At 40.2% G+C, this 24549-nt stretch overlaps 1 protein-coding gene across 3 annotated transcripts in view; it reads right to left on the bottom strand.

The window, feature by feature from the left end:
* Positions 1-761: 761 nt before the first annotated feature.
* BDNF (brain-derived neurotrophic factor) overlaps positions 762-24549 on the bottom strand; it is a 55397-nt gene continuing 31609 nt past the window's right edge. For all 3 annotated transcript variants that reach the window (XM_006753948.2, XM_006753950.2, XM_006753949.2), the window contains exon 2: positions 762-2033. In XM_006753948.2, the coding sequence (XP_006754011.1) occupies positions 1269-2033 (765 nt within the window). In that variant the 3' untranslated portion in view covers positions 762-1268. The remainder of the gene's footprint in view (positions 2034-24549) is intronic.

Raw genomic sequence — 24549 nt, 5'->3', positions numbered from 1 at the left:
TCTTATTTTTTTTTAAAAAATCTTTGTCTTTAAGCTTTGTTCTTTTTCTCATCTAAAAAAGGAAGGAAGGAAGGAAGGAAGGAAGGAAGGAAGGAAGGAAGGAAGGAAGGAAGGAAGGGGGGAGGGAGGGAGGGAGGGAGGGAGAGAGGGAAGGAGGGAGAGAGGGAGAGAGAGAGAGAGAGAGAGAGAAAGAAAGAAAGAAAGAAAGAAAGAAAGAAAGAAAGAAAGAAAGAAAGAGAAAGAAAGAAAGAAAGTAAGTCACTATTCTCCATGCTTATGAGTGCCATAATGTGACATTTGTTCAAACATTCACAGCAGTGGTAAACTATTTCAGAGCACGGAACTGATTTTTCTTCCTTAAGAGAAAACAAGAAGGGACCAAAGAGGGAGTGGGGGGGAGAGAATGTGCTCTAAGTTAATGTCGGTCTTTGCAACAAAACAAGCTTTCCCTGTGACCAAGGCCCAAAGGGTGAGTGAGAGCCTAGGAGGTGCACTGTGGGAACTGGAGTGAGCACTTCGTTCAGTTGCCTTAATTTTTATTCACTTTCTAGTCGTCTGATTGATACTGCAAACATCTCTACAACATAAAAATGAGTCTTTTATCAACCGGAATATATACTGAAGGGGTTCTTTCCCCATCCCTAGTCCCTGTGGGAACTTATAAACAAAAACAAAAACTAACAAACAAAAAAAACACAAAACAAACAAAAATAGACCCCTCCCATTCCCCCATCCCCTAAGCCAGTAAAGCGATGACAACAGCACCTTGACATTGTTTTAATTCCAATGCTACCAGAATTTTAAAAGCAGTAAAACAGAGTACTAACAAGAATGAAGATACTTACTGTCTAAAATGTAAACGGAATGTTTTGGTTCAAATTTTTGTTGTCGGTTTTTGTTTTGTTTTGTTTTGTCTGTTTTCTGAAAGAGGACAGTTTATTATCAATTCACAATTAAAGCAGCATGCAATTTATTATTATCTTTTTAAAACTTTTTACGTTTTTCAATTCTTGGCAACGGCAACAAACCACAACATGATCGAGGAATGTAATGCAGACTTTGAAAAGTTGTGCGCAAAATGACTGTTTCCCTTCTGGTCATGGGTATGTCCAATAAATAGATTGTAGAACCACGGTACTGTATAAACTTCATTTATACATGCAGTTCATAAAATTATTTTTTTTTCTTAACTGAATAATTTACCCTGTTATGTATATATACAAATAGATAATTTTTTGTCTCAATATAATCTATACAACATAAAGCCACTATCTTCCCCTTTTAATGGTCAGTGTACATACACAGGAAGTGTCTATCCTTATGAATCGCCAGCCAATTCGCTTTTTGCTATCCATGGTGAGGGCCCGCACATACGACTGGGTAGTTCGGCACTGGGAGTTCCAATGCCTCTTGTCTATGCCCCTGCAGCCCTCCTTTGTGTAACCCATGGGATTGCACTTGGTCTCGTAGAAGTACTGCTTCAGCTGGCCTTTCGAGACAGGGACTTTTTCCAGGACCGTGACTGTCCCGCCCGACATGTCCACTGCAGTCTTTTTATCCGCGGCCGTGACCCACTCGCTAATGCTGTCGCACACGCTCAGCTCCCCGCGGCGGGCCGGGTCGGAGTGGCGCCGGACCCTCATGGACATGTTCGCAGCATCCAGGTAATTTTTGTATTCCTCGAGCAGAAAGAGAAGAGGCGGCTCCAAAGGCACTTGACTACTGAGCATCACCCTGGACGTGTACATGTCCGCGTCCTTATTGTTTTCTTCCTGGGGCCGGGCTTTCGGGTCCTCATCCAGCAGCTCTTCGATCACGTGCTCGAAAGTGTCAGCCAAAGACGTCAGGCCTCTGGAACCTGCCTTGGGCCCATTCACGCTGTCCAGAGTCCCATGGGTCCGCGCACCTGGGTAGGCCAAGCTGCCTTGTCCTCGGACGCTCGCTTCTTTCATGGGGGCAGCCTTCATGCAACCGAAGTATGAAATAACCATAGTAAGGAAAAGGATGGTCATCACTCTTCGCACCTGGTGGAACTGTGGGGAGAAAGCAGAAACAGGGCATGAAAGTGGTTAGGGCTTTCTTTGGCAGAGGGATACGATGCAGCCCATCTGATTGTCGTTCCAGGCCATTCTGCAGGGTCAAGGTTTGGTTTTTTTTTATGGATCGGTGATAAACTCCAGCTGCACCAGACACAAGTTAATGTCAGGAGTGTGCTGTACGTGGTTTAATATAAACCAGAGGCGTGCAATGTTTTCTCTGAGGTTTAGCATCGAACCCCGAGATTTGGTGGCGTCCAAGCAAATGAAAAAGATTGTGGCTTCAAGTTTTCCGCCTTCCTCCTCTCACTTTAGGAGCTCTGGGAGTTAAATTTTTAATGATCTCTGCTCAGGCTGTCACAAGGAACACAACATCAGAAATGTTACTAAGCAACAACTCTAAGTGTAATAGTACTTTTTTTTTTTCCAAGTTAGCAACAGGGTCCTCTTGCAGGAGTGTGTGGCCTGGGGGGGTCTGAGTGGGCCTTTGTTGCTATGTGATAACTAGGCATGAATAGCACAATAAAACAGAAGTCAGGGAGTTATAAGGGGCCTTTTCATTGACGTTTTTTTCTCCCATAATAATCTATTACAGCAGAGAAGACCCAGCATCCTGTTTTACAAGTAAGGAGACCAAAGGCCACAGAGGACTTGTCTCATGTCACGAAGAAAGATTACAGTAGAATGAGGGCCCCCAACCCCAGCTCCAGGGTTTTCCTACTGCACCTGGGTGGTCAGAACTGAAAATGTTTTGCTTATTTCCAAACAGAAATCATTTTCTACACATTGATTTTAATGATGTGTCTATGCCTAAGGCTGATATCATGAAAACAGTGTCTGCTTAAGAGAAAACTGGAAAAGTCAGGATCAAAAAGGCACTGAAGTCCATTCAAATGACTCCCATAGGCGGCTCCACATTTATTTCCAGAATTCTTGGAGCCCCTCACCCCTGGGTTTCTCAGGCTTATATACAGAACCCATCTAAGAGAGTGAAGCTTCTCTTTTATTGGAAACGGGGTCGTGTGTGTGTGTGCGCGCGCACGCACGCTCGCGCATCTGCGTGTCTCCAAGATTCATTTCTCCCCTCAGCAGTAAGAGAAGCCCACTCTAACTTTATCCCTGCGTTCAGTTCTGGGGCATGGACTTACAAGAGGACACACATGTGCCAAGCAGTAGGAAAAGGGATCATTTTCCTGTCCATGAAGTGTTACCGACTGGAAAGGCAACCTGCCTCGTCAATATGTCACACTGCAGAGATGGCTGAAAACTCTGGCCTTGAGAAACAAATGCTTCTGTTCTCCACTTTTACAAGAGATCACATTTGCTACCACCAACAGACTTTATTATCATCCCCAAACGCCAACCAACTCCCTCGTTCATTTATTCTCCCTTCGCACGAAGAGCAAGCCTGCTCAGCACTGCTTGCAGTGCACAATGGTCTGAGGTTAGGAAGGGTGTGCTGGTTTGAGTAAAACACAGATGTCCATTCTGCTAATACCTGGACTTTTGTGAATGTTCTGGATTCTGTACCACCAAAGAAATGGATCCTCCAAGGACGTTTCTATTCCTGGCAGGCGGTACTTACACCATTGAATGAAAATCCTTCCTCCTAATGTTCCCAGTCCAAATGAAAATAACCCAAGGGACACCTCTAATGTAGGTCGGTGAAAGGATGCAAATTTAGAATATACTCCAGCCATCTCTAGCACACTGGTAGAGATTTGCGGTGATCAGCTCTCTTTTAATATTATATTTCATTAAATCTAAGATATTATCATTGTAAAATCTACCATTTTATGTACCACTAAGAAATTAAAAATGCAGCCAATAAAACTGCTGTTTATTTTATCACTTAGAACTATTATTGTATATTTACTCAAAAGAGTTATTTTACACTTATTTGGATAGATTTATCATATGTAATTTTTGTATATATCTAATAAAATTAAGCAAAATAAATTGGCTCAGGCAATGGCAATTATATTGTGACTGCTGCATAGTCAACAAGAACAATAAAATGACATCAGCTGTAATACACAATCCAAATTTAGAGATGCTAAAGAAAAAGTGCATCTTAGAGTGAACGAAGCAGAGTTTCTGTTTTTTTTTTAATCTTTATTGTTGGAAGTATTACATATGTTCTTCTTCCCCTCTCCCCCATTCGCCCTCTCTAGCCCTCCCCCCCCCTCTGGTGTTTGTCTTTCTCTGTCTGGCTTATTTTACTTAGCATACTATTCTCCAGGTCCATCCATGCTGTGGAGAAGGGTAAGATTTCATTCTTTTCTACGGCTAAGTAATATTCCATTGTGTAAAGTATCATAGCTTTTTTATCCACTCATCTACAGATGGTCACTTGGGCTGTTTCCAGATCTTAGCTATTGTAAATTGCACTGCTATGAACATAGGGGTGCACACATTCTTTCTGATTGACGTTTTGGGTTTCGTAGGATATATTTCTAGAAGTGGAAGCACTGGGTCAAATGGCAGTTCCATATTTAATTTTTTGAGGAAACTCCATACTGTTTTCCACAGTGGCTGTACCAGTCTGCATTCCCACCAGCAGTGTACTAGGGTTCCCTTTTCTCCACATCCTCACCAGAACTTTTTGTCTGTTGATTTGTTGATGGTAGCCATTCTGCAGAGTAACTTTAATAAGTATTTATTAAGTGTCCATACTAACTGCTTAAATTGCCCAAAGTACTGAGGCATCTTAACTACAGATTTGAAAAATTGTTTTATTACCACTAACATAGTAACAAGTCTTTTCTTAAGGTTATTTTTGATAATGAATCTTTTAATGATACCCTTTTTATACCAGCCTTAAAGAAGTTTATCCTGCCTTTCATTGGTCTCATTTACCTTTGTATTGTTTTGTTTTTTGGTTGAAAAAATGGTTAGTTCTTTATATATCATTTTCTCATCAGTTCCACAAGCAAATATCAGAGGGACAAATAGCGTCTGAATAAATATTACTTGGCTTTCATCCTGAAGCCTAACACAGGCATCCCTCAAAGCAGAACATCTGCATAGATTTAGTAATTAATCACCTGGTGAAAAAGTCCATCCCCAGGCCCCCATGAGTGACACTTCTTCAATGCTAACTGCCTACTCACAAGCCTTGAAGTCAGGTGTACCTGACAACAAACCCACACTTTTTGTCAGAGCAATGTAACTTCCTAACTTTTCTGTTTCTGACAATAGTTTCTAGATACTTGGGACCACCGAGCCACAGGCTGGAAATCTTGAAATCATGTTTGACAATACATTTCTTGTACAGCCTTCAAATCTGATCAGTGGAGAAGTCCTGCTCATTTTCCCTTTAAAACACTTCTCCTGTCCATCCCTCTCTCTCCAGCCCACAGCCACCTTCTTGGCTCAGCCCTCGCCATCTCATTGTGTGACTGCAATGTTCCTCTGATGTACTCGACATCCTTTCTATTCCATTCAACTCTAATAACCACTGCCTGAATAACCATGCTCATCTTATCATTCTCTTACACAAAAACTTACAATCGCTTTTCTTTTCCCCTTTACCAGATCAAATCTAGTCTCTTTTATCTGGTATTCAAAATTAGCCTCACCCTACTTAGCTAACTTTGTATATTACTAATTGTTTCATCTCTGCTGTTCTGATCAGGCCAAAGTCCTGGGAGCCCCATACACATTATTGCCTGTAAGTGACTTGTTCCATTCTCTTGGCAAACTCTTTTCTCTCTGTGTGACTAAATCCTGCTTATCCTTCATGACCCAGTTCAGATATTAAATCATGTATGCACACCTTCTCTAATTACTCCTACACACACTCTCCTCCTGCTCCTTTAAAATTCCACATTACATATCATTCAGCACTTCATTCCCTACTCATTTGTTCATTGTGAATGTATTTGCCAACGACGGTCAGTCTTTAGCTGAATGATAATTTCTCCGAGGGAATGGATCATGTCTGATCTCCCATCAGCTTAACACAGAATAATGTAATAGTGTCCAGTAAAAACGTACCAATGGGCTCATTAAGCCACGAGAAAAGACAGTGCTGACATCATTTCATGATGTCCTTTGGAAGGCATCAGTGAACTCACTGAAATCATTAGATCAAGCATAGGCTTTGCTAAACCCAAATTATAAGCTCTAAGAAATTTGATGGATTATCACCCATGAGCAATCTCTGGAGTTTCTCTAATAGGGTAAAACCTTACTTGAATAATTAAGCAAATAACACTACAACATACTAACTGTCCCTACTACTTCCTGAGTAGCAGTGTTTCTGACATCAATAGCAGACTTGGACAGTACTCAGGAATAATCATAATAGTAAAGTGGGGAATTTTCAGTCTTTTAACTTCCTTTTTTAAAACTGACCTCTTCAATAATTTCATATACTGCATTAAAAATGATAAAAGTTTAAGAGCTTCTAAGGTAATTTTTATATATTAGCCATTCAGATGAGTCTTTATTACATAAAAGGCAAAGAGGCTACACAATATTGCTAAGGAGAGCATGAGTTTATATATCTGTTTATAAATAATAAATTCATTGGTGCCATGTAATTCTGCTCCAACATTTACAACAGTGCACAATCACAATCAAGTCAACCAAATCTCTAAAATGCTAGGAAGGTCTTTTTTAGATCAACTCTCAAAAATTAAATATGGTATATAGGGCTAAAAAGGAAATCCATACAGAAGGAATAAAGGTTAGTTTTAAATATGACTCATAAGTCTTAAACATTCAACTAGATGACTACCCATGACATCATGCTCTCCTGCTATACGAATACCTTGTATTTGTCTAAAAGACTAGAGAACATTCGCAAGTATCATCTAACTTGGTTCTTACAAGGAGAGTGGACAGGTATTGTTGTCTCTATTATGCAGATGAGGCAATTATGGTTCAGAAAGGTTAAGTAACTGCCAGGTATCACAAAGCTAATAGGTCATCTGTCTTCTTGCCCAAGCTTTTACCATCAAGACATGCTGGCAGTTTTGGAATATTCAACTGCAGGGAATACGGAGAAACTATGCTACAAAGAGTGGTCAAAGAACGAGTTTATACAATATAGACACAGTTGTCTACAGTTGTTTGTATCCTGGGGCCCAACTTTCTAAAGGCAGCTTGTAGTAGTGAATTATACATAACCTCTAAGACCCTTCAACTTTAAGGCTTGATTACTTCAGTGACTGAAATTTTAGAACATGCAATTTTCCTCTAAAAGAAAGTTTTGCAAAAAGTTTGATATGTTAGAACCAAGTTCCTATGGCAAAAGCTAAGAAGGAAAACCAAACAATAATTCGGCATACAGGGGAAAAATGCAAAGCTTTGTTCCCAGTCCCTTTGAGTTTTGTCAATGAGCATGTAATCAAACACAGTCTAAAGATATGGATGCTCATCTTAGTCCTATAAGCAATAAGGATAATGGTAATGTTGAAGAAATTATCAATCTAATTCCTTACACACATAATGCAAACCTATCAAAATACCACCTTAATTAAATCTTGCAAATCAATATAATCTTTAATTTTTGTCCAGCTTAACTATGTGCCTATATTCACCTTACTTTTGTTTGTTCATTCATTAGACATGGAATCTAATTTTCAAGTCTTATAGTCTAGGGAGGAGTTAGGACATATATGAAATTAACTAAAATATAAAGGTAGAAGCGACCCAGGACAAGTATAGATAAAATTCTATAAAGAGAGAGAGGTTACTTCCTGTTAGAGAATGAAGACTGCTTTGTGAAGAAGACTGCAAGGGATGGAAAGGATTTAAGCATATCCAGAAAAGATGCCAGTGGATGGACTGTAGCTTGGTTAAAAGCATGAATGTTGATAAGCATGCAGTACATTTCCGGAGAGAAGAGTTCTGGATAGAAATAGTGAGAGATAAGAGTGAATGACTATCAGATTTTGGGAGGCTCTGAGGATGATGTTAGTTTGGCCCCTGCCTTACAGGCACAAAAGAACTGCTGAGAGTTTCTGAGCAGAATGCTTCAGGAAGCCCAGTTCATCACCATGTGTAGGAGGACCCAAAAGAATGATAGACTGGAAGAGGTGAATTAATTTATTGGTTTTACTCCTAGTGGCTACTGAACTTTAAAAAGAAATATTAAATAGTTACTTAAGTGTGGGGGTGGGGTTAAGGGTCTGGATAGATTTTAAACTTCATTCATTCATTTTTAGGCTGACGTGAGTTAGAAAAAGAAACATGGTTAGAGAGAGAAGTGGGCTAAGTGGTAATCATGAGTACTGTTTGGCTTGGCCAAAAAGACAGCATGTTGGAATGTGAAAGGAAGGCGGGAATATAAACTTTCATTCCAATTATAATTACACTGAACTTTGATTCCACTGCTCAGCACTTTTAATTCAAAGATCTCCAAACACTTTGCAAATATTAAGTAATTAAGAGTCATAGGACCCTGGAGGTATAGGTAACTATAATTATCCCTGTTTCGTACTGGAGGAAAAAAGGACCAGAGTTTTTAATCAACTCCTCTAGTCGCTGTGGTTCCCCTGATAGAACAAGGTCAGGACCTCAGATTCCAAAGGAAAACTAGGCCTTCAGCTACAGGCACTAGTTTCTTCCATCCCTCTAAGTTATTTCTGTAGTATTTTCCCATTAGGTATACATTATTTAGCTAAGAAGACTAAAAAACAGAAACAAAGAAAACAAAACCAAAAAACACTTCACACTCCTCAAAGAAAATAATTGGTAGTTGAAATCCATAACCAAAATGGTGGGGGGGAAGGCGGGGAAGGAAGGAGCTGATGATCATTATAGATGCTCACCTACTTACCTGAATGACCAGCCAATTGAAACCAATAAATATTTTAGTAAATGATGTCTGATAATACAGCTGTTCCAAAGCTTTGAAGGAAGTGCCTTTAAAAATGTAGTTTTTAACCATAATGTTATGTCCATGGTATCCAATTACAGTTCCTACAAAACAGTCCTGCAGACCAGAGTACTTGGTGATTCCCTGGTACACCCGCAGTGTGGACACTTACAGACATTTCTCAGCCTCACTAAGAGTGCCAGAGACACTGCTGGTTCTCAGTTCATACCCAGAGCGATACATACATGTAACTACCATGAAAAAAAAGTATATTTCCCTGAATCATTAATTTGATAGATAAATTTCCATACATCTTTAATAGAAAGCATTTTACCTCTAGTCCTCTATTAACCCCCTGCATTCCCTGCCCCATACCTAAAAGAGTGAGGATTTTTCTATTGGTTAGAGATCTACCTTACCCAAAAGTTAAACTAAACCATATTCTCTATTAGCATAGAAATTGGGTAAAGTGAACTGTAATGATGGAATGAATTCTGGAATAAGGGATAATAAATGCCTAGAACAAGGACCGGGTTAGGGCAGAGAACACCCCTCCTGGCTTTCCAATTCCAGGCACAGCTGTCACCGTCCAAAGATCTTTAAGTGCTTCCTCCATCATTGCTTCCTTGGGAAACCTACTGTTCCACTCTAACTAAAGACTAATCCCTGAAAGCTAGATCCACCCAGAGCTGGCAGTCCTATCCATGTTCTCACCATCTTCTCCTCTTCCTCAGGGTAAACACTGCCCAAACAGAGCACCTCTCTAGTCCATGATAAGGAAGTCTTAGCATCGAGCATATATACAAATCACTTGCATATCAAATGAGTGGGCTGTTTAAAACTGTTGTTTAAAATATATTTTAGAACCACTATTTTGTAGGTTATAAGAACCAAATGGCAGTCAGCATTCAATAAAAAAGTGTGCCCTCTTTAATTAGGATTCTCTGTTTTCTTTAGAATTTCAGGTGGGATTTGTTATAATGAACCAAAGTTCAGATTAAACAATGTTCTAACTACCAAATTGCCAAAAACAATGGGTTATTTATCAAATTCCCATACACGGTAGACTGTAATTTTAATTTAGAAGATACCACCTACCTGGTTCCATAAGTGTCAGTGAGATTTAGAAAAATTATCAAGTATACATCACGTTTAATGATAAGGGTGGATGTCTACAGCTACTGTGAAACCACAGGGGAAATTTCCCATAAAAGAACAATGACTCGAAGTAGTGAATAGGGAGCTACAGACATCATTGTTGCGCAGGCATTTTAATTGCATTGAATCATACAGACTTTCAATTTTTAGAAAAATTCCGAGTAAGAGTTTATTTTATGCAACCTAAAGTCTCAAACTTCAGGTAATTTTTGAGTGTTGCATTTATAAGTTAAGTGTATTAATGCAATTCAAATTTGTGACTAAAAATAATACAACAAAAAGAGAAATTTATGGGGCTTGAAATAAGTTTTAGGAAATGTACATATGGACAAACTTCCATGCATGAATATTAAACAAAGCCTCCTTCTCAAAGTGTGGTGCATGGGCCAACAGCACCACCACAGAGTTTATGAGAAACGCATAATCTTAGCTTCCTTCTTCAACCCCACCTATCCCATCCACTAAATCAGAATCTGCATTTTGACAAGATTCGTATATTCAAATTGATTCAGATACTATTAAAGTTGAGAAGCACTGGACTAAATGATAAAGAGAAAGGAAATGAAAGCACTAAAGTCAACCTTAAGTATTGTGGTACATTCTGAGTATACCACAGGCTTATCTGTGATCTGTCCTCCTTGGTTCAACTTGTTTTATTGGAACATTTATTACGTAGAAAAAACATTTTTGCTTTTGTAATGGTACTAAGTAAAATCAGGGTTCCCTTTATGTCAACTTGCTTTTTCACTATGGTGTTTATACCATAAAGTACAAGATACCTATAAGAATACTAACTAATCTAAATCTGGCCTTCCACTTAATCACTAATTTTTATCTCAATACTATAAGGCAAGCGCAAGCATAACTGGCTTCCCTGACCAATTACACAGCCTAACATCACTCACTCAATAAGAATCACACTAGAAACTACACGCTAGCTACAGCAGACGGTACATTTCCAGGCACATACATTGTAGCCCAATGTATCTGAACCTTATAAGTTCTCTCTGTTCTGAAATGGGAAGACAGGGGCAGGCAGAACTGACTCATGCATTCAATGGAGATTCTTTTAGTTCTAGACTTGTCCTAAAACAGAGAAACTTTATCTCATACCAAGTACCAAGAAATTTTTTTAAAAAGAAAAAAGAAAACTCACAAAATAAAACAACAGCAACAGCAATAAAACCTTAAAAAACATTAGTGTAAGTATCTAGCATCAAAATCCCCTCTCCAACCCTAACCAGTCCCTACAGGCAACCCAATTTCTCAGTTGGGTTCCAACATTTGGGCTCAAAACTAAAGTACCCAAAATGGTAAAAAGGAAAAAAAAGCGAAATTTCCAAAGAAAAATATAAACGTTTTTGAGCTGAACACTGTATGAGGGTGTTATGGGCGTAGTTCCATAAACAGAACTGGAAACTGGTCCAGTAGGCTTTTCACAAAGGACTGCAAAGACAAGCCAGTTTCCAAGCACCAAGAAGTCACCAAGCTCACCAGTACAGATGCAAATGACTCCTACTGGGAACCCTCGCAGTGCTGCTGTTCACTCATTTGCAAGTGGGCAGGGCTGCGATGATACAGAACACTATTTTCCCAGGCAGTACCCCAAGTATTATTGGGTTCCACCTCAAGTCCTACATAGTACAGATGCCAACACAGATAAGGGGGTGTCCCCTCCAAATTACAAACAAGGCACACCTATACCGCCAAGAGGTGTTGCGAAAGCAGAGCAGAGCACTGCCTTCAAAGTTCCTGGACCCAGGAATAAGCATGCTCTGTACCTAAAAAAAAAAAAAAAAAAAAAGCAAGGGTAACCCAATTGCATTCCTTGTCCCTCAGGGGAGAACATGCAGTAACTCTTTGAGACCAGAGGATAAAGGGATCCCCTTGAAGAAAAGAAGATTGCCACAATGTGGAGATTGGGAATGTGCCAGAATGATCTCAATTAAAGAAATAACACAAAAGAAAGAAAGTTAAGACTAGTTTGTCCCATTCCAATCTCGTTTTCAGAATTGGCAACTTTATATCAACAGGTTGCTTTTAGGGTGTTGCTGGACATCCTGAGTTCCTGCCATGAGATGCAATGGGAACTGTGACAGCTGTGAGCCAACACCCACTAGACACCATCACCACACAAACATACCCTTAATGGACCCCAGAACTGTGGGAAAGGCATGCCCTTCTCAGTTTTTCCACAGATGGTGCTCCTGAAATGTTCCATAGCTGTGGTTAATTAGTTACCTGAGCAATTCCCATTATAGAAAGAATATCTGTACATAATTAGAGGTAGGTTCAAACTGGAAGGTCCCAACTGGAAGGCTTTAGCATCATTAATTCAGGAGGGCCAATGCGAGAATGCGATGGATAATGCTTATTGATGAAGAGACCTCTCTAGATTTGAGCCCCCCTCTGAAGGACATAGAACATTACATTTAAAAAAAGTAAAAGAGCCCTAGCTGGTTTGGCTTAGTGGATAGAGCATCAGCCTGTGGACTGAAGGGTCCCAGGTTCGAGTCCAGTCAAGGGCACATGACCGGGTTGTGGGCTCAATCCCCAGTGGGGAGTGTGTAGGAGGCAGCCAATCAATGTTTCTCTCTCTTTCTTCCTTCCTCTCTGAAATTATATATCAAAAGGTAGGTGAAAATAGGTGGAGGAAGAAACAGGAAAGATAAGTAGCTTCTAGAGACAAAAGAATAGCATTCCTTTTAAAACGACTACCAAGAAATCCTAGGGGAAAGGTAAAGTTAGCGAGAGAAGGCTATCAGCTCTGTTGCTCACCTTGATGAAACCATTTTCAGGAATCAGTTCGTTAAATTCCACTGAAGTGCAAAGGCACATAGCACAGCCCTTCTTCTGGGATGCACAGTCATAGCATACAGAGCGTGTGGGTAGATGCCAGAACATGTGTGGACACGCAACTCTTTCTGTAGAAACTCAATGTTCTGAGCATTAACGAGGATTAACCTGCACACATAGAGAAAACTGGTGGTTCCACACATCCAGTTGTCTTTCGGGTTATTTTTGCATCCAACTCTATAATTTCTTTTAATTGCTTACTGTAAAGTACAGGGAAGTGATCGTTGTTTGTAGCTGAATGCAGGAGCAAAAATAATTGACTGTGTCCCCCTGCTCACTGCCCTACCCCAGCCTCCAACTCTTCTGAGTGTCCTGTTCATCTGAATAGCACAAGTAAGCCAGTTCTCAGGCCCTGTGCATAATGAGCCATGTGGACCCTATTTAAGAAACTGGCCATGATCCAGAGCTACTATAAAATACAAGGAAAATATTAACATCTCAGATGACAAAAGATCCATATGGCTGGTCAGAAAATATCCACATCACTTAAGCCAATAGCATGCACCTATATGGGAACATTCAATTCTGTGGTTCCACGAGTATCAGGGCCTTGAGAATATTTGTTTGCCTCCATCCTTTTTCACTGAGCGTTGATTCCTACAGAAAATATGCAAACCCAAAACAGCAATATATTTAGTCTAAGCAATGGAGTGAGGGCTGTGTTTCTACATAGTACTTATAAATAAGTATCGGTGGTGGTGGTGCTGGTGGTGGTGGTATGTATGTATGGAGGGGATTTTGGAAGATGCTCTGGGAAGCTGGATGTGTTAAAAATGGTTAAAAATAATAGCTGACATGTATTAGCTATGAGGTAAATAATCTAATTAGCCACAGTTCATGGGGATGGCTGAGGCTCAGAGAGGTTCAGTAAATTGCCTGAGCCCATACCCCCCGCATGTGGTGGAAATGGAATCTGATTTAGGCCTGGCTTCCATGCCTCTTTCCACATGGGGTCAGATGTGGACGTGGCGGCTTATATTCTGAGGGAGGTCTACTTGGCAGAGATATCCTGCAGACCTAGTGCATGAATTATTTATTTAAGCAAAGCCCCATATGATCATTCCTGATAAGCAGTTTGTTTACACACTATTTCCACAGGAGTCAAACATAACCCTAATGTTCCTTCTTTACTCCCTTCTTCCCACTATTCAATTATTCCTGCAAGGGACTGACCATGCATGCATACTTCATAGGGCATAGTGTCAAAACTATGCATGAAGGTAATTTGTTTGAAATGCCAGAACATTTCCACCCAAGAAGATCTCTTTGGGTGTTGAGACAGAACCACATGCTATTCATACCAAAAACCACAACTGACAAATACTCTGGTATCAACTCCACATGAGTCGGAATGATTGCAATCAAGATCCAAGTGACATAAAATCTTTATTTTGTACCCTAACCTAATCCCCTCAAAGTCTGGAGGCCTGTTACCTTAGGCCACCCACTCCATTTGACCTATAATTATTATTATTTAAGAATAGAGCTGAGAGGCCCATCTAGTGTGGCTCAGTGGTTGAGCATTGACCCATGAACCAAGAGGTCACCGGTTTGATTCCCATTCAGGGCACATGCCCAGGTTGTGGGCTTGATCTCCAGTAGAGGGTGTGCAGGAGGTAGCCAATGTTTCTATCTCTCTCCTTCTTTCTTTCCCTCTCTCTAAAATAAATTTTTAAAAAAAGAAAGAATAGAGCTGAAGGTCTGAGATGTGAGTAAAAGAAATGTATGGCAAGACAATCTCACGTTTATTCTGAAGGAGTAGTTCAGACAGCTAGTTAGGACCACTAAAGCAGAACAGATGGGCCAGTGTGGACAGAGAGCCAATCCTCACAGACTGTGCCAACAAGAGCAACCGAGGTGAAACAGCCAAAGGAACAAGGGCCATGGAGTGGAGACCTCACATGGACTCTCTGCCACCAAACTAGTTTCCAGAGGCCCTTGGCAGAAAGAGCAGAGGCAAAATGGACCCTACAGCCAGAATGAATTGATGCAAAACATATACCTGGGCTGTCATCCTGAATATTTGTGGCGGGTTAGATGAAGATGGCACAGAAGACAGAACACCTTGCTTCTGCCCATAGTCGGCTCTTGGGAGAGAGCAGACTTCTAAAAAAGCAGCTGCCAGGAGCTTAAGAATAAAACTGGAAATGCCTGTTGGGAAAGCCTTCCCAGGTGTTAACAAAAGACAAGGTCTGCGTGTCAGTGGTGTGTCAGCTAGCTCCTGGCAGTCCACCCTTATGCCTGGGAATTATTTCTGGTGTAGGCCAGATACTGTCATCGGTGCAACTCCCCAAGTGCAGCTTGTCCTCATGGCAGAAGAGGAGTGGCTTTCCCCTTTAAAGTGGGCCCGCCAACAATCCTGTGAAAAAGACATTCAGTTTGGATCACAGAACCATTCTGCCAGGCTCCATTTAGCACGCTTTCCTAGGCGGTGAACCTAAGGGGAATTTTTTTCTAAACAGAGTGCCCTGTCCTCTGAGAAAAATAAGGTTGAAAATCAATCTTTTGCATGAGAATGGTAAGGAGTTATGGGAGGACGACCTGGAATATATGTTTTTCAAAATGTAGAGATGTCATTTAGGCTATGAATCCTGTTTTTACAGGATGCCCTATTTGTACAGTGTAGGAAACTGCATGGCAACTTTAAGGGACAAGTCCAGAAATACTGCATCATAGTTCAATGTTGACGTTGTCCCTGGTAGCTTTAATTTCTCCTACAGAGTATGAATTGCTTCATTATAAATCACGGGGGAAGTACAAAATCATTTTTTAAAAGAGCACCCCCTGGGCTATCAAAGTTCCAAGCTTAATGGGACTTCCTCAGTGATTTGGGCTATCTCTCTTGACCTCAGTCCCCAGAACTAATGTGAACAGCTGGAAAACAAGCATTGAAAGTCTGGTACACAGGGCACTGTGGTGGTACAATTCCCTTTTCTGTTCCAACAAACATTGCGGGGCTCCTTGGATCTAGCATTACTGGTTAGATGAATAATGAATGCATGCTCAACTTTCCACCGCAGGAAATTCTGCAAGTGGCAACGTGGGTCCATTCCATGTGTGTCACCAGAGCTGGCCACCAAGAGGCATTATTTCCACCGGGACTGAAGTCCACACCAGCTCCTGGAACTGTGCAGTGTGCCCACTGCAAACCAGGCAAGGTCAGACACTAAGTCGTCACTTAGGCATCCGCCTCCCATTTCTCACCTTTCAGATTGATATGCACTCTTTGGTGAGGCTGTGGAGAAACAGGCATTCTCATGCACTAATGGTGGGAGCACAAACCGTTCAAGCCCTTTGCAGGATAGTTATTCCTGCTGACCCAGCAATTCCACTTCTGAGAATAAATATACACATAGAGGAAGGTGCACATATACCTAAGTGAGATATAAAATTAATTGCAACAAGACATATAATAGCAAAAAAATTAGAAACAGCCCAATTTCCAGCTACAGGAAAGCAGATAAACTATAGTACATACTTATAGTAGAATACATGTAACTATAAAGCAAGTTAGCTCCCCATATGCTAAAATGAAAAACTCTGTGAAATATCTTGGTAAGTGATGAAAAGCAAGGTGCAGAACAATGTATGCAAGACATACTACCTTTTGTTTAAAAGTGGGGGAAAATAACAATATGTCTCTATATTTACTTGTATTTCCATAACACACACAGGATTCACATGACACTAATACAAATGATCACATATAGATGGTATGTGTTGGGTGGGGAAATCGGTGGGCAAGACGCAGGTGGGGCAAGACTTCTTAATGTAGACTTTTTACTACTAGTTCGATTTTTGGATCATGTAAATAAATGAACTTCTAAAAATTAAATTAAAAAAACCAAAAATTTTTTTAAAAGTACTTTTGGTCCCAAAGACTGTCCCACACAGTTCTGACACAACAGACAAGAGTTACACCAGTTCCTTTGTTGTCCTGGTGGTGGCTATAGTCAAGGAGTCTGGTGGGTGCCATACCAATTTCTGGGACATTCCCCTAGAGAAAAAGGTACAAGATAGGACAGTTGGGTATAGAGGACACTCCCTGGAGTTGGAAGCTGAAGAGCCAAGCTCTGGTCCTGCATTTCCCACTTGCTATTAAGTTGACACTCTGAAATGGCTGATAATTGGCCATTTTTAACCAACAAATTGGGCCAATGTATAGGGGCTCCTTTATGGGTGAAATAACCCAAGGATGGCTGCCTCAGCTCTGTGATGAGGATAAGAGTTCTTGCCCTGCCTGACTCACAGCATCTTGCCCAGGCTCATGGACCCATGAAAATGGTCTCTGTAACTTTAAAGGGCAATGCTACCAGCAACTGTTGTGGAACACACCACCAGTCAGAGGGGTGACCTGGCCAAATCCAGAGGGGAATGAGACTCATTCCCAAAAGTGTCTGAGACACTGAGATGGTGGGAAGGATAAAAACTTCCAAAAAGATGGAATCTAAACATAATCAGAAAACAAGGGCATGCTGACAAAGAAGACCTGAAGAGGGAGAGGTGCTGTTTAATAACTCCCTATGTGGTCATCTGCAATTGAACATACTGCAAATTCTGAAAGCTTAACAGGAAAATTGGGGAGACATAGATTGGAGCAAAGTTTATGACTACAGACTTGAATACAAATGCAAGATCCATGTAAAATGAATGATCCAAAAGAATGGCCCTTATTCCTTGTAATCAATATAGTTGTTAGAGGACATGTGCCTATACATACAGGTAAGCCTCCAACTTTCCTTCAAAATCAGATGCAAACTTCATACACTTCTGAAAATGCTCCCTAGAGGACCTGTCACCCCACATTTAGAAACTGAATGAAAAAACACTCTTTGAAAAGGCAAAAACACACACCCAACTTCTCATCTTCATATGCACCGTCATCTGGAAAGCAGATTTCCCATTAAATGGCTGGTCGAAGCCGCACTGCGATGTTAAACCCATCATGAAAATCCCAGGGTGGCCTTCCTCATCTTCCTGAAGTGAAAGGATTCCGAGAGGCGAGAGGTAACCACAGGCGGAAGTTCACTGGAGGTGCCCTAACTTGGTACTGCTATCTAGCCCAGTGATGGCGAACCTTTTGAGCTTGGCGTGTCAGCATTTTGAAAAACCCTAACTTAACTCTGGTGCTGTGTCACATATAGAAATTTTTTGATATTTGCAACCATAGTAAAACAAAGATTTATATTTTGGGTATTTATTTTATATATTTAAATGCCATTTAACAAAGAAAAATCAACCAAAAAAACGAGTTCGCGTGTCACCTCTGACACGCGTGTTATAGGTTCGCCATCACTGGTAGACTCTAGTTAGGCAACCAGAAGGTTATATGTGGAACTCCGAAAAAGAAAGCAAAGAACTCCTTTCTATTGTGATTAAGAAAGGTCCTTATGCAAGGTGTCTGGTTCCAGCTACCTGTAAGTAGCCTAAGAGATGCAATGCATTCTGGGACCACCTCTGAATAAAACGATACACCGTAACTTTAGTCCATGCTGAGACACTAGCTCCAATGCCATTTTTGGTCAAATACAACATCCTCTCACCTCCAGTTTCATGTTTCACAGAAGACCATCTTCCCTCACAAAAATTTCTCCAGGAGGCCTACTATCTTATATTATTTCAAGGCAGTGCCTCCTCTTGCACAAAAGGCCTTTGAAACTATCTCCGACTAAAAATAACACATTATATTTTAGTTAATAATTCATTTATTCATTCTGCAAAAGTTATTAAGAACTCAGCAAGTGTAGATGCACTTTGCTTTAGAAAAATTATGTTCGAGGCTGCTTCATGTAAAGCGGGAATAAGTTAACTTGTGTATTCTTAATGGATTTTTCAAGTGGCTAAATCCCGAGTTTAAATCATCACTGATCTTCAAGTATAACAAGAGACTCAGAGACCCATGGAGGTGGGTGCACTCCCAGCCAATTACCAGTAGCTTTTCAAGGGAAGTGTTTCAGTGTTACTCTAAATGGTCAATTTTACATGGTTAACCATTCAGATAAAGGTCCACAAGATCAAAAACAATTCTTAAAAAAAAAAAAGTTCACGGGAACAAATGGACAATGCATAAGCTCATGTTTCATCAGCAGAGCTCTGGGCATTCAGTTGAAGCTGAAGGTCAAAACCAGCTACGTTTCTGTCCTTCCCTCATGTGAAGGCAACTCGGGGGTAGCCCATGTTAATTCCATGAGGGAAGAAAACCCCACACATGTTTTTAAAGCTCCACTTCTGCCTCTTCTCCCTTCAAAGCTAGAAGGGTCGCCCATTCTTCTGTGGCTGGGTTATCCGTGAAAGCCTTGCATTTGGATGTCAACTTGTCAGACTTACCACTTAGGATGACTGTGACTTAGCCTTCTCCTAGAATTTATCTTTAAGCTTTTTGTTCATTTAACAGACATTGTCTGAGCCCAGGTACTGGGGACACTAAAATGAATGAGACAGAATCCCTGCCTTTGGAGACTTCACTGCTTAGACAGGGGATGGATAGTGGATTAGACACATAAACCGGTAATTATCATTCAAGGCAGTACATGCAGTAATTGTCAAAAAAGGGCATCCCCTAAAGAGGAAATGAAAAGAGGGGGTAGAGGGAAGGTGACAGAGGAGAGGAGACTGTTGGCCCAGTATTTTTCTCAATATAGATCATATACTGCAGCGCAAAAGATTAGATTACTTGATTTGTTAACCTCTTAGCACCTACAACCCATAAAGCAAGACAGAGTACCCATGAAGAGTTCAATAGTGATGAGCTTTTGGGACATATAAGCTGGAAACTAAAAGACTCATTTATGAATACTTACCTAGAACTGATTTGCTATTCAAAATGTTTTCGGAGCTGAATATGATAATGCTGAAATCTGTATCTTTCCATGAAGGGGGGACATGCTGAATTATTTAGCAAGTACCTATGGCCCTGCCTACTACAAATGTGCCCAACAGTTGTTATGTGCTATGGGGACTAAGATATATAGGAGACATAGATTTTGCTTTCAAGGGCTTATACTATTTTAATTGCAGAGTGAAGACTAAAATACATGGGAGAGAAAAAGCTAACTTATATGACAGCTTCTTTGAGACAAAGACCATATCTTATTTAACTTCGAAAAAATTTACATTTATTCAACTTCCTACTATTTCATATTTGGGATAGCCATGCTTCCTCCCCTCGGACTCTGAATTGAAATCAGAATAGAAACAAATTGCCAAACAGGAGTCATAATACAGGGTCCAGCCTCATGCTAACAAAGCTGTGTTAGAAAAACACAGTGAAGCCCACTTCCCACCAACACGAACCAGGGCCCTGGCATCCACACAGAGGCAGAAAAATGGGAACTGAGAGAGCAGAGATCTTGGCAGGGCCTGCAAGCAACCATCCCTGGGTTTGCTGCTTCCTGTGTAATGGTTAGAATGCCAAGAAACTACAGATGTGGACACAATAGTCCACAGAGCAAAAGAGAAATGGGCTCAACCAATGTGGAGTGGTCTGTTGCTTTGGTTTACACGCCATAGAGTCCAGCAGATGACAGATCTAGTGGGTCTCACCAGTCGGATTACTCACTCTTCTTCTCATGGAAAGGAGCAAGGAATGGGGACAAGAGAAGGGTCCAGAAGCTCCTCTGTTAGTGTTCTCTTTTAGGAAGCAAGTCCCCTTGTGGAAACATAGCATGGGGGAAAAAAACTTCCCTTAACTTTATTTTAGGCATACAGAACTTAAGTAACTTGCCCAAAATCACAGGTCTAGTAAGTGGTGGACCTGGAATTAAACCTAATTACCGGGCCCAGGAATGCAGGAACCTGGCTTAGATTGCCTCATGAAGTTTCCGTTTAGAAATTGTTTCTTTAAAGTCAGACTACCTATCCCAAGTAGGATATTCCAGCATATTTTTCTAGACTAGAACATCATATCCAGTCACAGAGAAGACACACAATAATGATTTAATGATTGTATAATTGCTTATATAATTAACAATAGTTCTGATACAGAGACCATACATGACCTAGGAATTCAGATAGCGCAGGTTTATTCTGGGCAGGAGTCTTTCTAGAGGAAGTAGAACTAGAGCTGGGTCTTGCTGGATTAGTAGGATTCAGATGAACGAAAGGAGGAGAGAGTCATGAATAAACAAATTAGATGATAAGGATTACAACAAAACATTTTTAGTTTTGTCAACTTTGGTATAAAGTAAAGCAAACTTAGTCATAAAGCATGCTGACCAAGTTTTTAATTGTCTTGATAGTAAGTCATAAAGGTGCTCTTTTAGGACTGGAAAGTGCCAATAATAATAATAATAGTACATCCATGAATCATTTACTGTGCCAAGCACTTGTCTAAACACTTCTTTACATGTATTAACATTATCATTACCCTGAGAAGAGATTGTGGCCCAGATATTTGAAATAAACTGTACAAGGTGACAGACCTAGTAAGTGGTGAAGCTGGAATCTAACTTGATCCTTGGGCCCAGGAATGCTGCCCTAGGCCTTCTGCTCTCAGGTGGAAGTGTCTGATTAGGAACTGTATATTTTTCATTGATTCCAGAGAGAGAAGAAAAGAGGAGAGAGAGAGAAACATCAATGCATCAATGTGAGAGAGAAACATTGATTGATTGCCTCACGCACATACCCTGACCAGGGATCAAACCCACAACCTGGGTATGTGCCCTGAGCAGGATGATGCTCTAACCACTGAACCACCGGCCAGAGCAGAAGAATTTCTTTAGCAGTCCATGCTCTCAAAACCTCTGAGTTTCTGATTATTTACAAGGCTGCGAATTCTTTCTAACCATGCTCTAATCCAAGTATTGGGACAATAAAGTAAATGATGTCTCTCTAAATCACAAGATATTCCATTTATTTGGCTTCTAGTACAGCCATTCAAACTTTCCTGTACATCTGAACCACTTGTAGAAGTTTCTAATCATAACATATACTCAGGCCCTGTCCTACACCTATGAATCTCAGGAACTAGGATTTGATATCTGTATTTTAAAAAAACACCACAGCTGTAGTTAAGTTCTTCAATTATTCAGTGACCAGGACCTTCAGCTTTAAGCAAAATTACAACTTCGGAGCTCAAGGAACAAGACATCAAAAATTATATGTTCCTTTCTCCTCTTTTTTTCAGAGAAAAAAAGGAAACTAAAGTTTAAAAATCAGAATAAACATTTTTTATCTTCCTATTATCATTTCTTCCTTGGCACATAAAAGTTCTCTCAGCTCTAGGGAGAGAGTGGTCGCCAGGCCAGGGTGACAGTATTGGCATATCTGTGCCAGGCACTCACAGTAGTGCCTCAAGAGTGAAATATGGTTTCTTTCTTGAATACTGCAGGTCACAGTTGTAGATAGCCAAAGTAACGGTAAGGGGGCTGCGTTAGAAGTCAACTGGCTGTAATCCTCACTCCTGTTCTAGAAGCTGTGCATCTTGGATCAAGTTATTTAGCTACTCTGAGCTTCAGTTTCCTCATCTATTATATAGGAATAATATCTGTCCAATCTTTTTTCAAAGGTTATTTGTAGGATTAAATGGAATGAGACATGTGGATGCATTTTTAATGTATGCAACACTACACCTTTGGAAAAGATTATTATTAAAATGTACAATCTTGTCTAGATATGACTTTAGCCAATAAAATCATGCAGGAATGTTAGTGATGACCAACCAGCTGAATTTTAGTTTCAGTACCAATGCTACTGAGGTGCTTCACCAGTGCAAGACCTCAGAACCTCTGATACTGCGTGGAACAGAAATGGTGAGGGTTCCTAAGTGTTTACAGCAGACTGACTCTGAAGAATAAGCCTGGGCCTGGTCGTGGTGGCTTAGTGATTGAGCTCCAACCTGTGAACCAGGAGGTCACAGTTTGATTCCTGGTCAGGGCACATGCTTAGGTTTGGGCTCAATCCCCAGTAGGAGGCATGCAGGAAGTAATTAATCAATAATTCTCTCTCATCATTGATGCTCCTATCTCTCTCTCTCCCTTCCTCTCTGAAATCAATAAAAAAATATTTTTAAAAAAAGAATAAGCACGGGCTCTGGAATAATAGATACTTCCAAGTTTTAAGAATGTCATTGTCAGGGATGTGAAAACCAAAAATATACATACTGGTCTTTTAGAAAAAGCATTTTAAAATAAATTTTACTAACGATGATAAATTTTAATGATTAACAAAATCTTTAAGATAATGCTCTACTGCATTACTTCGCAAGCATTATACATCTATAATTATTTCTAAAAATGATGCAATGAGAAACATTGCACATAGAAACATCTACTTTATCAGGTTACCATTGTGAACACTGACCAAGCAGATGAACACAGCATTCAATGCCAGAAAACGATGACAGGAATGGGCATTTTCATGGGCAAGGAAGGAAGATTTAGGACTTAGGGATTTCCACCTGTGGACTTTTGACCTAGAACAACATTTTCCCAACTGGGTTTTGAAGAATGTTAAGAGGCTCCTTGCAAGGGTCATAATTGGGTCAAGGGGGCAGGATGCTCCTACCTGTAGCTCAATTAGAACAGACCTGGTTATTTTTATTTTAACTATTGCAGTTCCATATAAGATTTTGTTAGGGAGGAAAACAGTCTCACAATTTACTTATTTGTATTTATACCACTCATTTGAAGGTTGTGTCTATCCCTCCAATTTTGTCTGAAATGAAGAATAGGATGGTCTCTGGCACTATTTATTTACCACTTATTCTAACTGCCCTCTTCAGGAGTACAGAGAAGGCTAAGTACATGGCTATAGGTTTGGTATTTGAAGGAAAATGGGACCTATTACAACTTCCTGTGTCCTGTGATTTTTTAATTTAATTTTTTAGATTCACAAAAAACTATGTGCAAATTTGCTTCCTTGTTGTATATCAAGAGGTTAAACATTTCTGAGTGGATGACTGTGCTCTGGTTATACTGACATATTTACATGATCCATGAAGACCACATACAAGTTCTTACTTATACCACACATTTGAGCAAAAGCACCTCCTGAGTTCACAGAGAAAGGAGACACAGTGGATTGAAAGGTGGTTTTTAGTAAACTCTAAAGGAATACCATTACAAAATTTAAACACGTTTTGACTAATGTTTAAAGGCAAGCTAGTAGTCACTGAATGGATTTTTGTCTTCTTTTCCTTAGTATAATCATGAAACCAGCTTCTAGTAAAGTAAATGAAAGCAGTCTCACAATTTAAGTTTCTTTAGGGGGAAAACACACAGGATTTATAAACACTGTCAAATGAAAGACAGATTCCTGAATACGCAGAGGCCCAAATACGTCCTTGTATTTAAGGGGGGGAAAAATCCATCGTAAAATCAGTGGTCCAGAGATTTCCTTCTATCGTGGCTTCTATCAGCATTATTACAAGAGTTCCTATGAAATATCTGCAAACACAAGATGTTGAAGACAATGTCTAACAAGCATGTTCGTTGTCTTAATTTGAATGCAGAATGACATCTGAAAATTAGGGACATAATAAAAAGGTCAATGAGTTTTCCCAAAATGTTCCAGTCCACAGTATGAGCTGGAAGTTCAGAAATAACTCGGAGAACTTGTTCAAAAGAACTTTTTTCTAGATTTTTGAAGCGAGTCTATAAAGAGGTCATGGGAGGTTTATGTGGGAGAATCAATGGAGTTCCTTATCAAGTAGAAACAGAAGACAGATGGCTC

The sequence above is a fragment of the Myotis davidii genome, unplaced genomic scaffold (assembly GCF_000327345.1).
Source record: "Myotis davidii unplaced genomic scaffold, ASM32734v1 scaffold330, whole genome shotgun sequence".
In the NCBI taxonomy this organism is placed as follows: domain Eukaryota; kingdom Metazoa; phylum Chordata; class Mammalia; order Chiroptera; family Vespertilionidae; genus Myotis; species Myotis davidii.
The sequence above is the reverse complement of the archived record's forward strand: the minus strand, read 5'-3'. Positions and strand labels throughout refer to the sequence as shown.